General features: G+C 45.3%; 1 protein-coding gene across 1 annotated transcript in view; it reads left to right on the top strand.

Annotated features, from left to right (window-relative positions):
- The first annotated feature begins 5,022 nt into the window (after positions 1 to 5,022).
- The window catches only part of mtmr7b (myotubularin related protein 7b), a 13,832-nt gene continuing 2,025 nt past the window's right edge, over positions 5,023 to 16,829 (top strand). The window contains exons 1-13 of the mRNA XM_037689620.1: positions 5,023 to 5,156; positions 9,453 to 9,578; positions 11,047 to 11,209; positions 11,283 to 11,440; positions 12,430 to 12,558; positions 12,643 to 12,777; positions 12,873 to 13,005; positions 13,091 to 13,200; positions 13,684 to 13,809; positions 13,882 to 13,931; positions 14,419 to 14,619; positions 15,666 to 15,800; positions 15,915 to 16,041. Of these exons, the coding sequence (XP_037545548.1) occupies positions 5,133 to 5,156; positions 9,453 to 9,578; positions 11,047 to 11,209; positions 11,283 to 11,440; positions 12,430 to 12,558; positions 12,643 to 12,777; positions 12,873 to 13,005; positions 13,091 to 13,200; positions 13,684 to 13,809; positions 13,882 to 13,931; positions 14,419 to 14,619; positions 15,666 to 15,800; positions 15,915 to 16,041 (1,617 nt within the window). The 5' untranslated portion in view covers positions 5,023 to 5,132. The remainder of the gene's footprint in view (positions 5,157 to 9,452; positions 9,579 to 11,046; positions 11,210 to 11,282; positions 11,441 to 12,429; positions 12,559 to 12,642; positions 12,778 to 12,872; positions 13,006 to 13,090; positions 13,201 to 13,683; positions 13,810 to 13,881; positions 13,932 to 14,418; positions 14,620 to 15,665; positions 15,801 to 15,914; positions 16,042 to 16,829) is intronic.

The raw sequence follows: 16,829 nt of genomic DNA, 5'->3' as shown, positions 1-16,829 counted from the left end.
ACATGATGGGGACAGGATTATAATCTTCAGCCAGTTTTCCATTTCTTTTAAGGATTGACGGATCACTTTCAGCAGTCATTCAGCAAATTCCAGCAGTCATTCAGCTGTTTTCAGCTGTCATTGAGCAGTTTAGCAGTAATTCAACAGATTTAAGCAAATTTCAGCAGTCATTCAGCAAATTTAAGCCCTTGTCAGCAGTCATTCAGCAGATTTCAGCAGACTTCAGTAGTCATTTAAGCAGATCTCAGCAGTCATTCAGCAATTTTTAGTAGTCATTCAGCAGATTTCAGCTAATTTAGCGGTTTTCAGCAGTCATTGAGCTTTTATCAGCAGTCATTCACTGTTTTCAGCAGTCATTCAGCAGATTTTAGCTGTTTTCCGCAGTCATTCAGCAGATTTCAGCTGTTTTCAGCAGTCATTCAGCAGATTTCAGCTGTTTTCAGCAGTCATTCAGCAGCTTTCAGCTGTTTTCAGCAGCTTTCAGCTGTTTTCAGCAGTCATTCAGCAGATTTCAGCTGTTTTCAGCAGCTTTCAGCTGTTTTCAGCAGTCATTCAGCAGATTTCAGCGCTCAGCGTTTGTAAATACAAGATGTTGAAACAACAAACTTGTTTTCAGAACCAATCAAGAGACCCTGAGTGACTCCAGGTGATGTTACCTGTCTGCTAAAACTGATGACGTCATCTCCACCTCTTCTTATCACAGCTCAGTTATTAATTAATCACAGAATTCAGCTAACTCACTGTAAGATTTTAAATTCTGTCTCTGCTCGGGTCCATGAGGACTTTGTCCCGCAGGTGTCTCACCTCACTGCTGAATTATTTGGTCCTACTTCCGCCGAACACGACCCAACAGAACATCAGTTCCTTTCTTCACCGGAGTTTAAAGGTTCTGGTTTCAGTGGGCTGAATGACCCGACAGTATGAAGCGACTGGTTCTGGATGGTGTCGGTGAGGATAAAAAGGTAAAAACACACCTGTCGGGTCCGGGAGCCTAACTGCTGCCACCGAACCGCTCGAGACCTCCTCCTCCTGGAGGGAACCAGACTTCTCACGTTTCTTCCGGCTGTTTAAGAGAATCCATGAGAGAACCGCGTCCATGTGTCTGTGTCTGACGAACCTGTGGTTCTGAAGGGACACCTGAAGTCCTTCAGTCTCATCGGTCCACAGAAATCCACTGAAGCTCCTGTATCCTCGAATGTTCAGCCCAGAGGGACTACTTCTGTTGGCGGAGGAATACATGATGGGTCAGTCAGATACTTTTACACAGGATCTTTAACAAACACGTTTTATGGATTTAAATCTCCAAACCACAAATAAACAACAGTTTATTTTAATTGCCCAACTACTAATTTAAGGTTAGATGTAAAAAAATAAAATAAAGCTGTATAAACGTAGAGAAATAATTCGTGTTAAAATTTGCTGCAGATGTACAGAAACATTACTTTCCTGACCAGAAAAATCAAACAGACATTTTAAATTTTCAATTCTTACTGTATTTACTGCAATATGCGTTTTATTTACTATAAGAGTTGTTACACTTCCATCTAGAGGCTAAAGAAAGAGTTACAGCTGGAAGAATTAAAGGAAAGAAAAAGGTGAAAACATCACTTTTATTTGAGTTCTTTCCATTCCTGCTTGTCAGACAAATTAAATGCTGATTAATTATCCTTAAAAATTCAAATAAAATAACTTGCTCAGTGAAAATGGTTTCCTGGTTCCCGCTGAAGAAAATCTAATGATACAAACGTTAACAGTTAGGTGACAAACAGGTCAAGGTTTCTTTGCCATTCACATCACATGTGGTACATGTGGTAGAACGAAATTGTGTACACAGGGTCCCAGTTACAGCCAACAAAAGTATAAATTGTAAAGAAAGACAGTAATAATATCTAAGATATTAACTAAGAAATATGCTAAACTAAGAATACAGTAAGCACTAATGGTACAGAAACAATACTCCAGACAACAGCAGAACGAACATGAGTCTGTGTGAGCAGATGAGTATGAATGAACGCAGCAGCATGAAATAAATGAGCGGCATGAGATCAGCACATATCAACAATCAAGTGGCATCCTAGCTGTTTTTATTTTGACTTTTTAATACCATTTTCTTTCACTTGTTCTTCTCAATTTGTATGCTTTACTTTATGAGTCTACTGTTGTCTTTGTTGTCCACTGTTGTCATCGCTCTTTGTTAAAACCAGGTCTCTCTTGTAAATGAGTCCCCAAGGCCCAATGGGATTAACCTGTATAAATAAAGGTTGAATGAATTACAGTGATATTTTTTTTCACAGTGATTATCCTAATTAGAGATTAATGAGTCTAACAGCCTCAGGGTAGAAGCTGTTCCTCAGTCTGGTGGTTCTACACTTAAATGTTCCTCAACCTCCTGCCTGAGGGGAGTGGGGCAAAAAGTGTGTGTGCTGGGTGAGTGAGGTCCTTCATGATGCAGGTGGCTCTCTTCCTGCACCTAGAGGTGTAGATGTCTGTGATGGTGGGGAGGCTGACTCCAACATCTTCTGTGCAGCCTTCACCACTCTCTGCAAAGCTTTTCTTTCTGCAGCTGTGCAGCCTCCATGCCACACGTTGATGCTGGAGCACAGGATGCTCTCCACTGCACACCTGTAGAAGGAGGTGAGGACTGAGCTTCCCAGACCAGCTCGCCTCAGCCGTCTGAGGAAGTAGAGTCTCTGATGAGCTTTCTTGATCAGGCTGGTGGTGTTGTTGCCCCAGCTGAGGTTGCCATTCAGGTGCGCACCCAAGTTCTTGTAGCTGGAGACTACTTTCACCGCAGATCCTCCTATATTTGGGTGGGGGTGGGGGGTAGGTGTGTTTGTTCCTTCTAAAGTCCACAACCATCTCCTTTGTCTTCTTCACACTGATGTGAAGGTTATTCTCTCTGCACCAGCTCTCCAGGTGTTCCACCTCCTGCCTGTAGCTGGACTCGTCGTTGTTTGTGATGCATCCAACCACCGCTGTATCATCTGCAAACTTTACGATGTGACAGCCTGGATGGGTCTGTGCGCAGTCGTACGGGAGCAGAGTGAACAGGAGGGGGCTCAACACACAGCCCTGAGGGGAGCCAGTGCTGAGGGTTATGGTGGAGGAGGAGAAGTTGTGGATCTTCACAGACTGTGGTCTGTTTGTTACGAAGTCCAGGACCCAGTTGCAAATGGAGGGGCTTAGTTCTAGTGTGAGTAGTTTGTCCATCAGGGTTTGGGGGGTCATGGTGTGAAGGCAGACGTGAAGTCCACAAAGAATATACGGATGTAGGAGTCCTTCTGCTCCAGGTGGGTGAGAGCAGTGTGGACCAGAGGAGATGGCATCTTCTGTTGATCCACTCTTGCGGTATACAGTACATACTGGTGAGGGTCCACGCTGATGATGATGGTTGTTCTGATGTGGGTCATGCCCAGTCATGAACAGGACAACAAACAAAAGCAAATAAAAACTTCTCAGGGTTTAGGGGTGAGGTTTATAATTTCTCTGTAGAGACACTTCCTATTTCTCAGCTTCCTGCTTACATCACTCACCACACGGCATCATGGAGAAACAACATTGTGGAAGACTGAAACAGGAAGAGGTGCACAAAAGTTACAAACGAGTCAGGAGTTAAATCGATTATTGACTCTTGTAAGGAGGACATAATGGAGTGACACGGTGGTGTAGTGGTTATGGCTGTCGCCTCACAGCAAGAAGGTTACAGGTGTGACTCCTGATCTTTCTGTGTGGAATTTATGTGTTTTCCCCGTGCACACAGGTATTCTGTCCAAAATGACTGGAGTCCTGTCCATGTGTCCCTGTGGACTGTAGTAGACCTGTCGAGGTGTCCTCCACCTCTCACACAGGGACTGCTGGAGACAGACCTCAGGTCCTTTTGACCCGTACAGGAAGAAGCAGGTCAAAGGAAAAGGCTGCATATTTTGTACACATTATAAATAAATAAAAACTTTCCTCTTCACATAAATTTGAACAACCATGTTTTGTGAAACTTTCTGCATGTTTTTTTTTTCTGTGATGATGGAAACATCTTGATGTTTGTTCCTGTCAGCTGGTCGGGGTGATAATAAACTGATAAGTTTAAAACAATAACATTTAGAGCTCTCGTACTCATCAGCTCAGATAAGGAACCTTGTTAATCTAATAGGAAGTAAAACCGTTAAAAGTTTTTATTTTTAATTCATTGCATCAATAATCTGCAGAAAATCTGATTGTTGACATTTTTATTTTACAGATGCAGGAAAATTATGTTGACTCAAATAAAAACAACAACAAAGGCACTTCAGGAGTTCTGTATACTGGGGTGAACTATTTAAAACTGCAGTATTTAATATAATTCAGGACAACATTGTTATGTTTCATTTCATGCTTTGCAATAATTATCGTTGGAAGAAAAAAAAAAGCTAAAACCGTTTTTAAAGAAAAGAGAACAACTGCAACATAAAACGACTTTTAATAAAAGTCAGAGGACATAATTGTGTTTTAAAGCAAAGATTTTGTGTCTGATAGTTAGTTTATATCTATTGGAAGTTTAAAACATTACACTTATATTTTTATTTGAGCGTATGTGCAGGTTTGAATGAAGATTGGTTCAAGCCTTGAACCGGAACAAAGTTTAACAAAATCAATATAGCTTCCGGTTAATATTTCCAAAATAAACTTTAATGAACGCAATAATGAAGAATATGTTAAATAACTTGTCAGATTATTATATCCACAATGTTTGAGTCTATTTTAAAATTTTACTCACCCAGTTTTAGATGTTATGCCCCTGGTATTAGCATCCGGGAACGTGTACATTTTTATATTAAACTTATTTTAAAAACGCTAACCGGATGTTAGCTTTGCAACGGTTGCTGCTAACATGATAGCAACTAAGAACGGTGTCCATCAGCGGAGACTGTAACGGGCCGGTGGGTACTGACGGTACAGGAGAAACCGGGTCTTTTTTTTAATTTTTATAAACCTAGTTTATCCGAACAGAGGCTTGGAAATCATGGGCATCCTCCTCGAGCAGCACCGGAACAGCAGCCGCGGAGAACACATCTCGCTCCTCGGCGTGAATCCGGGGATTTAACCGCCGATCGGTCGGGTCGTTCTCCGTCTCTCCTCCACCATTTTAGTCTCCGGTGATGGAGAACATCCGGACTCCCAAGGTAACACAAAGTAACACACGTTTGGCCACCTCTGTTTTTCTGTTTTAACGTCATTTAACAGCTCATTTTTCACTTCCCCTTCCATCTGTTTGTTCCCGTCGGTAAAATGTATTCATTTAGACCCAAATCCGTTAAAGGTGGACATCTTCCGGTGTCTCTGAAATCTGATAATTTGACGGAAATGTGTTTTAAACGGGACAGAAGACTTTCCATAGCGATCCCCTGCCTGTCCGAAAATGGACTCACCAGGTGACACCCCCCACCACCACCTCAGGTGTAACGGTAAACACATGGCGCATGCGCACTCAGAAATGCATTCTACGATCTCGGTTATGACATCATCACGGATGAAGAGTGACCATACTGTACCAACATGATGAAGCAGCAGGTTTAACCTCCAAAAAACAGGTTATCAGGATCTGATGGTTCAGAGAGATCCAGTCTTCCATCCATCCATCCATTTTCTTCCGCTTATCCGGGGTCGGGTCGCGGGGGTAGCAGCAGGGAGGCCCAGACTTCCCTCTCCCCAGCCACTTGGTCCAGCTCCTCCAGGGGAATCCCGAGGCGTTCCCAGGCCGGTGGGACGTGTCCGGAACACCTCACCAGGGAGGCGTCCAGGAGGCATCCTAACCAGATGCCCGAGCCACCTCAACTGGCTCCTCTAGACGTGGAGAAGCAGCGGCTCTACTCTGAGTCCCTCCCGAATGATCGAGCTTCTCACCCTATCTCTAAGGGAGAGCCCAGACACCCTGCAGAGAAAACTCATTTCGGCCGCTTGTATCCGAGATCTCGTTGTTTCGGTCACAACCCAAAGCTCATGACCATAGATGAGGGTAGGAACGTAGATCGATGGGTAAATTGAGAGCTTCGCCTTTTGACTCGGCTCTCTCTTCACCACTACAGACCTGTACAGCGCCCGCTTCACTGCTGACGCTGCACCTGTCCGCCTATCAATCTCACGTGCCATTTTTCCCTCATTCATGAACAAGACCCCAAGATATGTAAACTCCCCCACTTGGGGCAGGGCCTCCTCCCTGACCCGGAGAGGGCACTCTACCCTTTTCCGGCTCAAGACCATGGCCTTGGATTTGGAGGAACTGATCTTCATCCCAGCTGTGTTGCACTCGGCTGCGAACTGCTCCAGCGAAAGCTGTAGATCACGATCTGCTGAAGCCAACAGGACCACATCATCTGCAAAAAGCAGAGACGCAATCCTAAGGCCACCAAAACGGATCCCCTCAACACCTTGGCTGCACCTAGAAATTCTGTCCATAAAAGTTATGAACAGAATCGATGACAAAGGACTACCTTGGCGGAGTCCAACTCTCACCAGGAACGAGCCCGACTTACTGCCGGCAATGCGGACCAGGCTCTAACACCGGTCATACAGGGACCTAACAGCCCGTATCAAAGGGCCTGGTACCCCATACTCCCAGAGTACCCCCCACAGGGTTCCCCGAGGGACGCGGTCGAACGCCTTCTCCAAGTCCACAAAGCGGATGTAGAGATCCAGTCTTTATTCAATTAAATGAGTTTTTGAATGAGAATGGATTTAAAAAAAATTTTTTTAGATCTTTTAGTCTGGTTTTAAACAATTACACTGCACCAAAACAGCTTTACTGAAGGTTTATTAAAACATTCTTTAAGCGAAAGACTCTGGTCCACTTGTGATCCTTGTACCCCTGGACCTTACCGCTGCTTTTGATACTGTTGAACACCTTATGTTGCGGTACACTGGGTTGGGATTACAGGTGCAGCATTAGAATGGTTCTGTTCTTATCTGAGTGACAGGAGCTTTTGTGTTAAGGTTGATAATATTTCATCTACTTCAGCACCTCTTTCCTGCGGGGTTCCACAGGGCTCAATTCTTGGACCCGTTCTTTTTTCACCGTATCTGCTCCCTTTGGGGTCTATCCTGAGGAAACATGGACTTTCTTTTAACTGTTATGCTGATGATTGTCAGATTTATTTGCCTTTAAAACCCAATAGTTCTTGCTGTATTCAGACTCTAAAAATGTCTTGATGACATTAAGGCGCGGATGGCTTCAAATTTTATAAGTTGTAGCGATCAGAAAACTGAAGTTATTGTGTTTAGTCCTAGCTCTACTGTGGTCTCTGTTCCTGTAAATCTTGACTCTTTTCAGACATATCTTAAGCAGTCTGTTACAAATCTCTGGATGGTTTTTGACTCTGATTTTAGGTTTAATTAGAGATAGAATAAGATTCTTGTTTTTCTTCAGGCAGAGATTACTTTTTTCCAGCCTTGAGTCCATTTGGGCGTTCTGGTTCTGAAAATGCCTAATTGTGGGATTCCGTTCCACTGATCCATGCGATGAGTCTCCTTCAAGGTCGAACCCACCATGCTGATGAGTCCCAGAAGCCGCAGGTGGCCTGCAATTCTCATAAATCGCCTCCACCTTGCAGTTAAGCTCGTAAACTAGACGATTTAAATTTCCTACTGCACGGACCAAACCTTCACACTGACTCAGAAGCTTTTCCATGGCCGAAACTACTGCCGGTGTCTTCTTCAAAAGTCGATAAAACAGAGCCCCGCCGATGCCAAAAAGCAGAATCCCTGCTATCATAATTCCAAATATGTAAACGTCTTCAACATCCTCCTGAGACAGAACTGAGAGACACATCATCTGCCACAATCCCCACGAATCCATGACGTACCCCACAGCGTGAGTCTCAGCTGGACACGCCGGTTCTCCTTTGATGAAAAAATCTCATCAATAGAGTTGAACGCCCACGATACCAAATCCATAATCTTCTTAATTTATGTTCGGGAGATGAGAACCAGGCACTTCAGACACACAGGCCACAGACAGACAGGCCCCTTTACTTCCTGTTTTTAAATCTCTTTTAAATGCACCTGCCTTCACTGGCTTTTAACACAGTGGGATTTGATTTAGTATTTTATTGTTTTGTGTTTTTATAGTTTTCTTTTCAAGGATTCAAGGATTTAAGGTTCTTTATTTGTCATTCGCACCACATGTGGTACATGTGGTGGAAAGAAATTGTGTACACAGGGTCCAAGTTACATCCAAAAAAGTATTAAAATGTAAAAGAAAAACATAAGATTTAAGATATGAACTAAGAAAAATGTTAACTAAAATCACACTAAGCACTAGTAGCATAAAAAAACACAATACGTCGAACAGCAGCACGAACATGAGCCTATGTGAGCAGATGAGTACGAATGAACACAGCAACATGAAACAGATCAGCAGCAACATGAAACAGATCAGCAGCAACATGAAACAGATCAGCAGCAACATGAAACAGATCAGCAGCAACATGATGTGATTTTTCCACAATGATTATTCTGGTTAGAGATTCATGAGTCTAACAGCCTCAGGGTAGAAGCTGTTCCTCAGTCTAGTGGTTCTACACTTAATGCTCCTTAACCTTTGTCCTGAGGGGAGCGGGGCAAAAAGTGTGTGTGCTGGGTGAGTGGGGTCCTTCATGATGCAGGTGGGCCTTTTTCTGCATCTGGAGGTGTAGATGTCTGTGATGGTGGGGAGGCTGACTCCAACGTACTTCTGTGCAGCCTTCACCACTCTCTTTTGATGCTTTTAATTAATTTTTGTTCTTATTTTTCTTTAAATTACTGCCTTGATTTTATTGTTAAGCACTTTGGTAACAGCAGCTGTTTTAAATGTGCTTTATAAATAAAGTTGACTTAACTTCAAAGCGAACCAGATCCAGAGCCCAGACTTCTGCTGAACCGGATCCAGAGTCCAGACCTCTGATGAACCAGGTCCAGAATTCAGACCTCTGGTTAACTGGTTCCAGAATTCAGACCTCTGGTGAACCGGGTGCAGAATTCAGACCTTTGGTGAACCAGGTCCAGACCTCTGGTGAACCGGATCCAGAGTCCAGACCTCTGGTGAACTGGGTCCAGAGTCCAGACCTCTGGTGAACTGGGTCCAGAGTCCAGACCTCTGGTGAACTAGGTCCAGAGTCCAGACCTCTGGTGAACTGTGTCCAGACCTCTGGTGAACCAGGTCCAGAATTCAGACCTCTGGTGAACCGGGTGCAGAATTCAGACCTTTGGTGAATCAGGTCCAGACCTCTGGTGAACCGGATCCAGAGTCCAGACCTCTGGTGAACTGGGTCCAGAGTCCAGACCTTTGGTGAACTGGGTCCAGACCTCTGGTGAATCGGGTCCAGAGTCCAGAACTCTGGTGAACTGGATCCAGAGTCCAGACTTCTGGTCTAAACCTGCTGAGAATCATGACTAATATTCTGCTGGTCTGCTGATGATGGTTTGTGGTTTTTGTCCCTTTCCAGGTGGAAAATGTCCGTCTTCTGGACCGGTCCTTGGGTCAGAGGAAAGCCACGGTCGGGACCCTCTACCTGTCTGCCACACACACCATCTTCGTAGAGAACAACCCTGAGACACGCAAGGAGACGTGGGTAAGACAGCTGGACTCATTCAGACCGTCCTCTGACTCAGGTTCTGATAAACGGACCTCCAAATATCCCCCTGAAATTCCCAGAAAATATTTACAAAATAAAACTTTCAGGCTGATTTTATGTTGGCATGTCTCTGAAGGAAAAGGATCTTGTTAGAAATAATGAAACATGAATGAAGATCCGTTTCGACCCTCAGGTCCTGAAACTGGACGGATCTGAGAGGAATCAAAGTTTCTACGTTTTAAACAATAAAACCAGAAGAAACTCGTCAGAGTTCAAGAAAACAACTTTGAGGACAGGAGACAGGAGTCGAGGTTCTGTCACATTTGAATGAAATCACGTTTTCTGACTTGGTTTAAACGCCAAATCAGTTCTGATCATGTGATCAATCAACACGATCAGTTTTTATTTCCTTCATCGTTTTCTCAGCAAACAAGAAGAGATTCTATTTTTCAGTTTAGAAAACGTTCTGCAGCTCTTCGGGCTCACCTCTGATCGTCTGTGTCCACGTTTCTAACTGAGGTGTGTGAAAAGACAAAGAGGAGATACATGGATGCAGTTAGAGAGGACATGGAGGTGGTTGGAGTGAGGACAGAGGACAGAGTGAGATGGAGCAGGATGGCTCGCTGTGAAGAGCCCAGAAGAAGGAAAAGCCAAAAGAAAAAGAAGAAGTGAAGTGACGTGTGTGGACGGTCCACGTGGACGCTCTCTGACCTGAATGATGTCATCAGGGGGAGGAGTTAGTCTGGACTCCTGATGACTCCGCTCTGATAGATCTGAAAACTAATGTCAGAAGTACCTCCTAAATGGAGGAGAGAGGAAGATGCAGGAGGAGAGAGGAAGATGCAGGAGGAGAGAGGAAGATGCAGGAGGAGAGAGGAAGATGCAGGAGGAGAGAGGAGGATGCAGGAGGAGGATGCCGGAGGAGAAAGAAGGCTGCAGGAGGAGAGAGGAGGATGCAGAAGGAACTGCTGCTATAATGTCTGGATGAAGTGAACATTTCCTATTTATCTAATAGTTGTTTAAATAATGCATCTCTTTCTGTTCAACACTTTTTATCTGTCCTCTTTACACCTCCTCCTCACCTCCTCCTCTTCCGTCTCACATCAGAGGGAGGACAACAAGGGAGCGAGTTCAGGAGAGAAAACCTGTCGTTAAAAAAACGAGACAGCAGGAGTTTGTTTGCTGCCACAGGAGGGGACACAGCCTCCCACCCCTCCTTAATCTGCAGGAGCAGGGTTGAGGAGTGGACCTCCTCCCTCTGGACCTGAGCACCTCCTCTGGTGTCAGATTCCTCTCTGCAGATTCTGGCTGAACCAGGAGGAACGAGGGAGCTCAACTACAGCTGAAAAAGCTTTAAGTGTCTGTCTGCTGCAAGAAGTTAGCATGATGCCATGTTTCCTCTGATCACATGACCCAAAATCTGTCTGCCTGTCTGTCTGCCTGTCTGTCTGTCTGTCTGTCTCAGGTGCTGCACAGCATGGTGAGCAGTGTGGAGAGGCCACCCACCACGCCTTCAGGAAGTCAGCTGATCCTTCGCTGTAAGGACTTCCGAGTCTTCCAAGTCCTCGTCCCCCAGGAGAGAGACTGTCTGGACGTCCACGCCTCGCTGGTCCGTCTGTCTCGACCAGGTGTGTGTTTGTTTATGATCAGGACTTTAAACAGGATGTGGACCCCATCACTGACTCTGATCTTCCTCCTCAGAGAAGTTCAGCGAGCTCTTCTGTCTGTCCTTTAACCCCAACGTGAACAAAGAGGAGCGAGAGGAGTCCTGGACCTTCATGGACCTGATGGAAGACTACAGGAGGATGGGGGTCCCCAACAACCTGTGGGTCCTAACAGCAGCCAACAGCGAGTACCGGGTCAGTGTCCAACTGGGTCAGACTCTGAGGTGCTCTAACCGTCCCTCCGGTGGTTCTGTCCATAAATGGTTCTGCTGGTTCTGTTCAGTAAAGAACAGAACTGGACTTGGGGGAGTGGTGGCGCAAGAGGTTAGAAGATGGGCCTGTGATCGAAAAGTCGCAGGTTCAACTCCCGGTACCGTCAACATCAAAATGTGGGTGGAAAAGGTGGAACACCCACACCTGCCTCCACCCTCATTCGCCCTGCTCTGGGCCCCTGAGCAAGGCCCTTAATCCCCATCTCCTCCCCAAAACAGGACTCTCTTGAAAATGAGTTCTCGTGGCTCAATGAGACTTCCTGTCTAAATAAAGGGTAAATAAAACTAAATAAAAAAGGCCCACCTCCGGATGTTCTGTGTGGCTGAAAAGTGCATTTAAATATTGATCTAGTTTGACAGCAGTGATTTCTGTAGGTGAAAACCTGCAGACGTGATGAACTCCAGCATCCACCAGCTTTCAGGACTTCCTTTGAAGGAGTCAGGCTCTTATTGTGGAAAACATCTATGATTTTATTTTGAAAGTCCAGCTTAAAACCGGCTCTTTATGTTTTATGACTTGAACAGGTTCTTGATGTTCCAAAGTGTGAAGATTGTAGAAAAACCCACAACCTGAGTGTGTGTGTGTGTGTGTGTGTCCTTGTTTATGCTACTTTGTGAGGCCCATTTTTCCAACTTATACTACATTGTGAGGACCAACTGCTCCTTATGGGGCCCAAAGCCCGGGCCCCATAAGAAGAAGTCCCGTTGGTGGGTTAGGGGCTAGGTTTAGGACTAAGGTGTGAATTGAGGATGTGTTAGGTTTAGGGTTAGGTATGTACTGGTAATGGTTAGGTTATGGATAAAGGTCATGGTTAGGCTATAGAAATGAATGAAAAATGAATGGAAGTCAATGCAAAGGCCCCACAAAGATAGCAAAACAAACCTGTGTGTGTGTGTGTGTGTGTCTTGCAGGTGTGTGACACATATCCCTCTGAGCTCTTTGTTCCAAAGACGGCCACGCCCGCCGTCATCGTGGGCAGCTCCAGGTTCAGGAGCCGAGGACGGTTTCCTGTTCTATCCTTCTTCCACCAGGACACACTGGTCAGTGCCGGGGCCTCATTGACACACACGCACACATGCACACACTCTCTGAGGACGAGGATGATGGTTGTTGTTGGTCTGCAGGCGGCCGTGTGTCGATGCAGTCAGCCTCTGTCGGGCTTCAGCGCCCGCTGTCAGGAGGACGAGATGATGCTGCAGGCTGTGATGAAGTCCAACCCTGGAAGTGAATTCATCTATGTGGTCGACACCCGGCCCAAAGTAACACACACACCTGCACACACACACACACACACACGGAGGGTGATGCTAACAGTGGTGTGTGTGTGTGTGTGTGTGTGTGTGTGCGCGCGCAGCTGAACGCCATGGCAAACAGAGCAGCAGGGAAAGGTTACGAGAACGAGGACCACTACAGCAACATCAAGCTGCAGTTCATCGGCATCGAGAACATCCACGTGATGAGGAGCAGCCAGCAGAGGGTCGTCGACGGTCAGTCCGTCTGGATCCGATGTTTAAAAGGAGAACGTAAAGAACGTGGGCTGGATGACGTAACGTTCCTCTTCTTCTTCTGCAGTTGGCGACATGCGTTCTCCATCCATGACCGACTTCCTGTGGGGTTTGGAGAACTCTGGTTGGCTCAAACACATCAAAGCCATTCTGGACGCTGGAGTCTTCATCGCCAAGGTTAGTGGGACTTCAGTGTGACACAGTTCTGGTCCAGAAGGACCAGCTCTCTGTAGGTCCAGAACCACGAGCTGCTTCATTACAGACCGGAGGCAGAGTTCTTACAGTCCTGATCAAACTTTAGGAGCGTTGTGTTTTTCAAACAGGCAGGCAGAAAATCTGTAACTGTCCAGGAGTCTCCTCGTTCTGGAAGTTTCCTGGACACGTCCCACTGGGAGGAGACCCCGGGACAGACCCAGAACTTTCTGGAAGAAACATTGATGCGTTCCACTTGTACTCAGAAGTTAAGATTTCAAGTCAGAGAAATCATCTGAAACATCCGTCAACAAAAGCAAGTTCAGCCCAGAAGTCTGAGGTTCCCGACCAGAACCGACCTCAGAGTCCAGTCTGGGTCTGTTACAGAACACGGAGCAGTGCTGGTTCTGATAGGGTCTGTGTCCAGGTGGGCTGAGGTTCTGGATCTGATGTGGTGTTTGTGTCCAGGCGGTGGCTGATGAAGGAGTCAGTGTTCTGGTCCACTGCTCAGATGGATGGGACCGGACAGCCCAGGCCTGCTCTGTGGCCAGCATCCTGCTGGACCCGTTCTACAGAACCATCCGAGGACTCATGGTAACACACAGACACACAATGAGACACACACACACAGACAGGTGTCCTCCTGACCGTCTGCTCGTCCTCCAGGTTCTGATAGAGAGGGACTGGGTTTCATTTGGACACAAGTTCTCCCACAGGTCAGTGGATCAGATAAATACTTCCTGTTGTCTCTGCATCATGTTCGGTCTCAGCAGGTTCTGATCGTTCAACGTTTCATTTCCATTCAATCCACAAATCAATCAAAACATTAAGTGGATCAGAACCACGTCTTCAGATTAAATCATAAAAACTGGAGAGAAGAACCTTCAGATCAACTTTGGGTCCAGTTGGTTCCTCGAGCTGTTCCTGAAATCTGACCCTAGCCAGATAAACGAACCGCTTCTTTGATTTTCTATGTGGTTCTGTGGGTCCAGAACAGAACTAGAACAGAACCAGAACAAACTGAAACTGACAAAAGCTCTGCAGTTTCCACTGGAGGGAGAATAGAAGTTTGGTTCTGTTTGTTTGGTTCTGTCTTTTTGGTTCTGTTTGTTTGGTTCCGTCTGTTTGGTTCTGTTTGTTTGGTTCTGTCTGTTTGGTTCTGTTTGTTTGGACCATCAGTCAACAGGAAGTTCTGCTCCACAGGTATGCTCACCTGGACGGGGATCCCAAAGAGGTGTCCCCCGTCTTGGACCAGTTCCTGGAGTGTGTGTGGCAGCTCTCGGAGCAGTTCCCGTGTGCCTTCGAGTTCAACGAGCGCTTCCTCGTTGCCGTGCGCACCCACGTGTACTCGTGTCAGTACGGCACCTTCCTGGGGAACTGTGAGAAGGAGCGCCGGGACATGAGGTGCGGGTAAACCCAGAGACCAGCTCTAACCGGGTCACAGGACCACAGGTTATTAGTAGTTTGTCTGTCCATGCTGCTCCTTGAACGCACCACCAAGTCACCTGGTCTGGTCTCACCTGGACACCTAACCCGGGTCGACCCGTTTACTCCTGCTAAAACAGAACCAAGAGATTCGACAGGAAGAAGAATTTGACCTAATTGTGTCTAAAAACAGAGAGAATCCCTTAAATTCAAGCATTAAACACCACCCCCCTTCCCCAAGACTTGACGATGCATTCAATGACGCCACGTAAACTTAAGCATTAGTAATTAAACTACCATGACAAATTTAAATAGAAACAATACGTTTACTTTATTTCTTCCTTAAAATAACCACAACAATATTATTTTACCACAAAGATTTCACACAGCTGAACTTCACTAAATAACTTTACTGACTTTTCTACACGTAGAAATACAGAAACTAGAATGTACGCTAAAATCCACACTTTTCTCATTCTTTAAAAAAAAAAATCTAAAATATGGTAACATGCTCAGTCCCTAATATGAGCTCAGTGTGTCTGAGGGATGGTGCGTTCAGGGACAGATGAGGCAAAAATATAGGAAATACTTCCTGCCTGAGGAAAAAACAGGAACTACTTCCTGTCTGAGAGATGGTGCGTTCAGGGACAGATGAGAAGACAAAACAGGAACTACTTCTTGCCTGAGGGATGGTGCATTCAGGGACAGACGAAGAGAAAAAAATAGGAAATACTTTTGCTGTCTGAGGGATGGTGCGTTCGGGGACAGACAAGGATAAAATACAAGAAATACTTCCTGTCTGAGGGATGGTGCATTCTGGGATAGCTGAAGAAGGCAAACTGTGTAAATGCTTCCTAACTATTCAAAGTAAAACATCACAGTTCTGTTTTTTCCCTTTTATGCCTCCTGACCCGTCTGTTAGTTTTATCACTTTTTTTTTTATCACTTTTAGGGAGATTTTCACATTTTATGACAGAGTAAATAAAAAAATAAACATCCCATGTTTGTTTGTTGTGGCTCCGCAGGCTTCGTCAGCGCTGTCACTCCGTGTGGCCTCAGCTGTGGAAGGATCGGGCGGAGTACACCAACCCACTGTTCCAGGCAGAGCTGAGCCAGACCCGGGGTGTCCTGAGGCCCAACACCACCCCCTACTGCTTCAAGTGAGGAACTGCAGCAAAAACAACAACACTTCAGAAAGACCTGGGTCCTGGTTCTGAGACAGAGAAGAACGAAACGTGTCAAAGATGAAAACTGTAGATGTTTGTGTTCTGCAGGATGTGGAAGGGCCTCTATAACCATGTGGAGAAGACCACGCCCCCTCGTCAGTCGCCTGCCGACTTCCTGTCCGCCGTCAGGGAGGAGTCCCAGCAGCTGGAGGAGGAGCTGACCAATCACCAGGAGGTATCGGCCGGAGGAACCGCCCACCACCACCCGGGCTCCAGACAAGGCATACAACACACAGACACACAGTCACAGTACCTAAAGCTTAAGTTCTGATCGGGCTCTGACGGGCCAGAAGCTGGTTTTTACATGACTCCAAGGCAAGAGTTCTTCTGGTTCTGAAGGTGTAGAACATCTTATATTACAGGGAGCTCAGCAGAACCTCGTAACATCAACCTAGGAGGCAGCTCACAGAAAACCTCCTGCTGGGTTTTATCTGAACAAAACACTGAAGAAGATCCAAAGGTTCTGGTTCTGTTAAAGTCCAGATGCTGCTGCATCGTTTACAACCTGTCAGCAGCCGTTTTATTTTAGATTCTTTCTTTTCCCAAAAACTGCGAGAGAACGACCTGAGGCCACATTCAGGAGATGGTTCTAGAGATTGGGTCAAAGTTCCTAATGCAAACGTGATATTTATCTCCTCAGCTGATTGAAGAACGTCCGTTTGGTGTTAAAGATGGTTTTAAGGAACCTTCATTTGGTTACAAAAGGCATTTATTTAATTTTAAAAAACCTTGTTGTTCTAAAGAACTTGAATTTTGTTTTTAAAAACTTTTATATGGATATAGAGAATTTTTATTTGTTTTTAAATAAACTTTTATGGATCTTAAACTTTTAAAGAACTGTTTTGATTAAAAAAAAATTATATATATAAATATATATATATATAAATATATAGAAAAAGAAAGAAATAAATATATATATATATATATATTTTTTTTTTGTTTTTAATTATACATATTTGTTTG

Source organism: Nematolebias whitei, chromosome 16 (assembly GCF_014905685.2).
Source record: "Nematolebias whitei isolate Nwh7 chromosome 16, NemWhi1, whole genome shotgun sequence".
NCBI lineage: Eukaryota > Metazoa > Chordata > Actinopteri > Cyprinodontiformes > Rivulidae > Nematolebias > Nematolebias whitei.
Note: the sequence above shows the minus strand (reverse complement) of the source record. Positions and strands in the feature narration are given on the sequence as shown.